The sequence below is a fragment of the Haliaeetus leucocephalus genome, unplaced genomic scaffold (genome assembly GCF_000737465.1).
Source record: "Haliaeetus leucocephalus isolate CR32 unplaced genomic scaffold, Haliaeetus_leucocephalus-4.0 Scaffold110, whole genome shotgun sequence".
Lineage (NCBI taxonomy): Eukaryota > Metazoa > Chordata > Aves > Accipitriformes > Accipitridae > Haliaeetus > Haliaeetus leucocephalus.
The window spans coordinates 2,834,532-2,841,381 of NW_010972546.1; the positions used below are offsets into that span (position 1 = coordinate 2,834,532).

The following is a 6,850-nucleotide window of genomic DNA, read 5'->3' on the forward strand; positions in this document are numbered from 1 at the left end:
GGGCAGTGAGAGGGGCCGGTGCCGCGGCCTGGGGGCCCGGTGGGGCGCGGGGTCCCGGCAGCCACGCGCCCGGAGCGCCTGGGCAGTGCTGTCGGGATGGGGTGACGGTGGGGACCCGGCGTCCCGTCCGCGCCGGCGAGCGAGGCGAGCTGATGCGGAGCTGAGGGCGCAGCGGGGGCGAGGGGAGCCGGAGGAGGCAGCCTCCCAAAGTCACGGATGGGTTTTGTCTCCGTCTCCCGGTCTCGCTCTCCACCGCCGCTCCGGGACCTGCGCCTTGCTGAACGGACCGCTTTCTTGCTTCTCCCTGCTGGCGCCCGGCAGACAAGGTCCTGATGGAGCTGATCGAGCCGTACGAGCTGCGAGCGGCAAAGCTGCGTGAGTTCCTGGAGGACGTGAAGCCCTCGCTGCATTACGACATCGTGCCTCTGGTCGACCCCTACGGCCCCTCAGTCACGGACCCTGACCTGCAGTGCTTGGTGGTCAGTGAGGAGACCCGCAGAGGAGGGGAGGCCGTGAACAAGAAGAGACTTGAAAACGTAATGCCTGCGCAGGAGCCCGGTGGGCTGCCCCTTCCCACCCTCTCACCCCTGCCTGCCGCTGCCCGTGGGCAAGTCGGGTCTCGGTGAGCAGAAGCGGCTGCTCGGTGCCGCGGCCCGGGCTTGAGAGCAGGATGCCAGCATGCGCATCTGCCGGCACCCTGCAGATGGGTGCTTTGTGCCGAGCTGTCCCAGCCGCGTGCGCCCCAAGGGTGGTGCAGCAGCCTCTGCGTGCGGCATCACCGCGGGCGGGCGGAGGGTTGGGGTCAGATGGGCAGCTCTGTGGGCTCCCTTCCCCTCTTGGCTGCTGGGAACGTGCCCCTCGCAGGGACGGAGCTGCCCCGTGGGGATGCTGGGGGCGGCCGCGGCCTCATTTGCGCTATTTTGTTCAGGTCTTGACCTCCCGCTGAGCCCCCTTCCCTCTGCTGCGGCTGTCAGGGCTGACGGCCCTCCCCTCAGCACTCTCTTCTCTTGCCAGGGGCTCCCTGAGCTGGCTCTCTACGAGATCCTGTTGATGAAGGACCCCGAACACAGTCAGAATGAGGAGGAGAAGATCAGCTCCTCCAGCCTCCGGCAGAGGCTGCTGGGGACACTGCTGCGGCCCCCGCGGGTGAGGGGGATTGCTTGGAGAGCCGTGGGCTGTGATGGGAAGAGAGTACCTGGGAGGAGGGGTGGCAGCCTTGGGAACTGAAGAGCCAGCTCCTCTCCCTGCTGCAGGGGGACGAGTTGTGGAGGACTGCCTGCCTGCTGCCTGTACTGGCCCCCCAGCAGGAGCAGGCCCCTGCTCTGCCGGGCCAGGACCTTTCACACCCATCTCCAGGCCGGGTAGTCGGGATCCTTCTCCAGCAGAGCCCACGTCCTCTGTCTGCTGGCAATGGCTTTCCTTCTTCCCTTAGCAAGACCCTGCCTTGCCTTCGCGCCCATATGTGATCGGCCTGACTGGAGGAACCGGTAGTGGGAAAACCTCCATCGCCAAACTCCTGGGGCACCTGGGAGCATTCCTCATCGACGCTGACAAGCTGGGCCACGCCGTCTATGTCCCTGGTGGCCCTGCCTACGAGCAGGTGGTGGCAGCCTTTGGGGCAGGTAGAGCCACCGAAGACTGCAGGGAAGACTGGGAGGAGGAAGAGGAGGGAGGGGTGTGCCATCATCCTAGCGTCCCAGGGAGCTGTCCTGGCCTGCGCTCCCGCTCCCTGCCCGGGGGTTTTGGGCTCCACACCACCCAGATGGGGCTCCGTAACTGATTTGGTGATGGTTGGCCCCAAGCGGGGCAAACCACTGCTTTCCTGAAGTGTTGCACGTCCCACATCAGAGCTACTGTAAACTGGCTGGTGTGGAAGGCTAAACTGGGCTGCCGTTTGTCTAGGGAAAGCTCTTCCCCGTCCTTTTCTAGAGTAAGGTGAAGAGCTGCCAGGTCAGGTCCTACAGCTCCTTTCTGGGTCCCTTTGAGAACCCCGTGCTGAAATCCTTTCACTCTAACCTAGGCTTGCCGCAGGGAAGAGTGTGGGATTAATTCTTCCCAAGCCTGTTCTGCTTCTGTCTTGCAGAAATCTTGAATGAAGATGGGACAATTAACAGGAAAGTCCTTGGGGCCAAAGTGTTTGGGAACCAGGTAAGAGCGGCACAGAGACTGTCAATATTTAATCTCATGAGCAGGGAGCTCTCCATCTGTGCTGAGGATTTTTATTTTTCAGCCCTTTTAGCTGATGATGCGTTCCTGACTGTACTTTCTGGTAGTGATGCACGGACAGGGCAGGACACAGAGATCCCATCTCTGTAGCTGAGTCAGCAGCCATGCTGGACACGCTCCTCTCGCCCTGGCAGCTGCTGCTGCTTCCCCATCCCCATCCTCATCCCCTCTGTCCCACGCTTGTCCTTTACCCAGCTGGACATATGCAGAGCTGGTGCTCTCTGACCCTTGTGTGGTTTGGGCTTGTACCCCATGAGCCTTGGTGATGTGGCAGCCGAACCTGACCCTCTGCGCCTGGCTTTGCTGGCCAGGCCGGTGTTCAGCCTTTTGCTCAGGTCCTGCAGGCTGCCCCAGCCCAAGCATGAAGGCAGCTCGAGGGCTTCCCCCAAGACAGACAGGTCACATGTGGATTCTGCTGCGTGGAGAGCTCGCTGTGCTGGGGGGGGGGTGTCTTTGCAAAGCACCTCTTGCAGCAGAGACCGAGGTTCTGCTGTGCCTGGCAGGGCAAGGAAAATAATAGTAAAAAGAGCCTTGACCCCATCAGCGGGCATGGGAGCCTCTGGCCCACGTGGAAGTTTTTCTTCCTTGTGCTTAGTGAGCAGGCGATGGGCTGGGTCCATCCCCTGTGCTTTAGCAGGTTCTTTCTGGGTGCTCCCTGTGACTGCCGCTGCCACCAGCGATCCTCTTGTGGGCTGCCCTGAGGTTCTGAGGGCAAGTAACTGAATCCTGTCGTGGTCCTTTCTAGGAGCGGCTGAAGAGTCTCACGGACATTGTGTGGCCTGAGATGGCCCAGATGGTCAAGGAGCAGATTGGGGAGGCAGATGCTCAAGGTAACTGGGGCAGCTCCCATCGTAGCACAAAGGTGGGAGTTGGGTGCATGGTCTTGTGCAGCACACCACGACCCAGAGCCACTGGGAATCTGCTGCTTTTGGCACCACCGTGAATATTTTCGACGCTCAGACACCCCTATTCTCTGCTGGGCAGCTTGCTGAGGATTTTCACTTGGCACATCTCTGAGCAAACCCCTCCACACAGCTGGGCTGGCAGCTGGGACAGGCTTACATCAAGCTTCCTACTCTGAAGGAGGGTGGAGGTTGCTTTCTCTTTCCTACGAGGCTGTCGCAACCAAGACTGGACAGACCAGGGATTCGTGTTTAATTTGAAATTCCCTTGGGCTAAATTAAGGTGAAACGACACCAAACAATCAGTTAAAGATTTTATTTATGACAGAAGCAAATGGAACTAGGGAGGCACGGTAGTAGGTGGCAGGGTTTCTCACAACAGGAATTGGCATAAGACTACTTCTGTAAACCCTGTAACCATATACATCAATTCAGGGAATAAGGAGATCCCTTCCATTGAGTCACAAGGTTCAGAGCAGACCCCCTTGCTTTCCAGACTCCTCCGTAGAGAATGGTCTAGGGGCGGCTGGATCCACTCTTAGTCTCAGACTTGGTCAACGGTTTATATCTTGAAACGGATGAGGTGTAGAGATTTGGAAAAGGAAAGAGAAGAAGACAGAGAGAGAGAAAGGAAGAGAGAAAGATTTCACCGAACCTGGGCCCAGCGTTGGTTCAGTCAGCCAAGGTGTCCAGTCCCGGTGGGCTTGTGCGCCGGGGCTTCAGTTTGTGTCCTTTTATCATCCTTGCCCCTCCTTCGGGTGGGCACCCAAACTCCTCAGGTTAATGAGCAGTTTGTGAGCTTTTGGGCTTGGGGGTCGTTTGTGGAATAACTTCTCCTTCCCTGCAGACACGGCCATTGTTTGATCTTTGTATCAGAACAGCTTATCAGAACAGGGACCTGCGCACCCTCCAGCACACCCTCCCCCTCCTGTTGCTGATGGTCTTTTCACCTTGGTTCCTTGCTTGGTTTGTCTTTAAGCAGAACTTGCCCCACCACAATGTTTGAGATATTAACTCTTTCAGTCTGTCACAGAGGCTTCAAGTTCATTTTTGCTGTAGTGCTCTAGCAGCGAGTCTGCTCCTTCTGGGAGCAGACTTTTTCCAGCTCTTGGAAGGTGCTGTTGGTAGCTCTATAGGCATTTGGCTGAAGGCATTGGCTTGCCGTGCCTGGGAGACCTGCCATCCCAGGTGTGCCCTTTAAGCAAACACAGCCTTTGCCTGCTACGCTCTTTTCCACGCGAGGTTCTTTGGCTCAGCAGTAAAGCGTCTGTGCTGCCAGTTTGCAGGAAGGCGTGACTCTGCGAGCATAAGTGGACGGGCTGGGTTGGACTATGAGGAGCAGTCGCGCCGCCTTGCGATTGCCAGGTAATGAGGAATGGCCTCGTTCCATAGGTAAGGCCGTGTGTGTGCTGGACGCTGCTGTGCTGCTGGAGGCTGGCTGGCAAGACATGGTCCATGAGGTGTGGACGGCCATCATCCCAGAGGAGGAGGTGGGCGATGCCCCTTGGCCCATCGCTTGCTGCTGGGGCTGGTTCCCGGCTTCCCCTCCGAGCAACTGAGTGTCCCCTCTGGTCCTGCCAGGCTGTGAAACGCATCATGGCCAGGGACGGGCTGAGCGAAGAGGCTGCTCGCAGCCGACTGCAGAGCCAGATGACCAACAGCCAAAGGGTGGAGCAGTCGCAGGTGGTGCTGTGCACACTCTGGGAGCCGGATGTCACCCGCAAGCAGGTGAGCCCCGGGCTGGCTGCAGCACTGGGGTCTGTCGCAGGTGGCAAAGGGGGAGGCAGGCGACTGACGTGTGCCGGAGGGCTCAGTGCTGTGCCCAGGTCATGCATGGTGTGCCTGGGCGTGCTGCTCACCATCAAGGCTGCCTCTGTGCACAGCCATGAGGGATGAATTCAGGGATGTAAATGCAGCAGGGAAGGGGCAGGAAGCGTGGGACCCTCGTGTAAGACTCCTGCCCCTGCTGTGGTGCCGCTCGCCTTGTCCCCGGCTTGGCTGCGGGCTCTGAGGTGCCGCCCCACATGGGCTCTCTGGCAGGTGGAGAAGGCCTGGGACCTCCTGCAGCAGCGCCTGAGCCAGAAGTGCAGCCTGTGAGGGGGTCACGCTCCTCTTGGCCGTCATGTGCCAATCCCATGGATCCCACACCAGTGGGATGGGAGGCGAGGGTCCATGTCCTGGCCTCACACGCCGGCAGTGAGCCAGCCGTGCCGGGGAGGAGCGCAGCGCAGGGCCTGAACCCACCCACCCCGTCCAGCCCCGTGGAGGGGCCGGGGGCATCCTGCCATACCCTGGTTTTGGGGTGGGGGGGCATTGCAGCGGCTCCTCAGGCCAAAGGGCTGAGCCTGCGCTGGAACCTGGACCTCCCTGTGGGACAGTAAAGAGCCTTCTGCCTCTGTAAGTGTCTGTCTGCTGGTCCTGTCCCCTGTACCCCCCAGCCCGCCCTGCAGCTGGTTCTCCTGCCCCTGGCCCCTGCCCTGCCTGAGCCCCTGCCTGTGGGACATCACCCCTGGCTCTGGGGGATGGGGGGGGGGGGGGTTCCTGACTGCTGCCGGCAGCGGGTCACAGCACCCAAGACACTTGGTGCCGTTAGGAGTCCCCAAGCTGGGGCCCCGCATGGTGCTGCCAAGTCGGTCCAGTTGGGCAGGGTGGGGATGGCCAGTCCTGCTGCTGGTGCTACCCTGTGATGTCACTGGGAGCATGAGACCATCCCACCTCGGTACCAGTGGGGCAGAGACGAGCTACGGCCAGGCGCTGCTTGGGGCGCTGCAGGCGGCAGAGCCATCTCTCTGATCCCCTGGGCCCTCCAGGTGTGTCAGCATCCCCATTCCCCACTGGTGCAGCCAGTGCAGCCATTCCTAATCCTGGCAGGCACCGGGAGTGGTGGGTCCTGGGGCAAGTCTTCCATGCAGCCTCCAGCCCTGACCCCTGCCCTGACCAGTGCCTCCGGCCCAGGTACTCGGCGGAGCAGATCTACGGGCTGGTGGCTGATGTGGGGGAGTACTGGCAATTCGTGCCCTGGTGCAGCCGGTTGGACGTGCTCCCCCACCACGGGCAGGTGCTGCGGGCAGAGCTCGAGGTCGGCTTCCCGCTCCTCCTGGAGCACTACGTCTCCCAGGTCTTCCTGGACTCCCAGTGGATCCGGGTTGGCAAGGCAGGACTGGGGTGCTGCGGGTCCTGCTGGGGTGGGCGGCGTCAGGCTGCACTGAGGGAGCTGGAGACCCCAACAGCTCCGTGAGGTGGGGGCCTGGGGGGGACACGGTGCTGGGACCATCCCGGCCTGCGGACACGGGTCACGCCGCCCCAGCGCCGTCTCGGTGCCGCAGGCCGGCAGCCGGGACTGCTGCTGCTGCTGCCGCCGCTTCAGGCACCTGGAGCTGTTGTGGTGGCCCGGACGGACGGACGGACAGACGGACGCACGCCTGCTTGCTGGACTTCCGGGCGAGTGCCTCCCCCTGCACGGGGTCCGCCGGGGCAGGCGGGGCTGCAGGCACCACCGGCTGCCGTTCCGCCTCCTCACCGGAGACGCCGGCCCTTCCCCACCGGCAGCCCCGCCCGGGCCTTCTGCCCGGCCCGAGGCAAAACGCCGGGACCCCCGGTTCGCCGGACGGGGACCCCCCGCGCGGGCGGTGGACTCTGACCCAGGCCCGGCGCTCCTGCGTCACCCTGACGTCAGGGCGGTTACGAAACCGCCGGCCATCGACCGGGCCCGGGGCGCGGCC

General features: G+C 61.9%; 2 protein-coding genes across 3 annotated transcripts in view; both read left to right on the forward strand.

The window, feature by feature from the left end:
* The first annotated feature begins 232 nt into the window (after positions 1 to 232).
* Positions 233 to 5,618, forward strand: COASY (CoA synthase). 2 transcript variants are annotated; one of them, XM_010585624.1, is made up of 8 exons: positions 237 to 536; positions 1,015 to 1,146; positions 1,433 to 1,622; positions 2,084 to 2,148; positions 2,972 to 3,056; positions 4,521 to 4,618; positions 4,710 to 4,856; positions 5,169 to 5,618. In XM_010585624.1, the coding sequence occupies exons 1-8, from the start codon at positions 333 to 335 to the stop codon at positions 5,223 to 5,225; spliced, it is 978 nt and encodes a 325-aa protein (XP_010583926.1). In that variant the 5' UTR covers positions 237 to 332; the 3' UTR covers positions 5,226 to 5,618. The 2 variants fall into 2 exon arrangements, with proteins under 2 accessions (XP_010583925.1, XP_010583926.1); XM_010585623.1 differs by having other exon boundaries at positions 233 to 536; positions 4,710 to 5,618.
* Positions 5,619 to 5,744: 126 nt separating this feature from the next.
* Positions 5,745 to 6,850, forward strand: part of MLX (MLX, MAX dimerization protein) — a 7,282-nt gene continuing 6,176 nt past the window's right edge. Inside the window, exons 1-3 of the mRNA XM_010585733.1 lie at positions 5,745 to 5,776; positions 6,084 to 6,273; positions 6,455 to 6,835. Coding sequence (XP_010584035.1) covers positions 5,745 to 5,776; positions 6,084 to 6,273; positions 6,455 to 6,835 — 603 coding nt within the window. The remainder of the gene's footprint in view (positions 5,777 to 6,083; positions 6,274 to 6,454; positions 6,836 to 6,850) is intronic.

Excerpts from the sequence above, each read along its gene's own strand:
- COASY (XM_010585623.1), top strand. The coding sequence starts at position 333 with ATGGAGCTGATCGAGCCGTACGAGCTGCGAGCGGCAAAGCTGCGTGAG. Across the intron at positions 1,147-1,432 it reads CACTGCTGCGGCCCCCGCGG|CAAGACCCTGCCTTGCCTTC; the intron begins GTGAGGGGGATT and ends TTCTTCCCTTAG. Across the intron at positions 3,057-4,520 it reads TGGGGAGGCAGATGCTCAAG|GTAAGGCCGTGTGTGTGCTG; the intron begins GTAACTGGGGCA and ends CTCGTTCCATAG.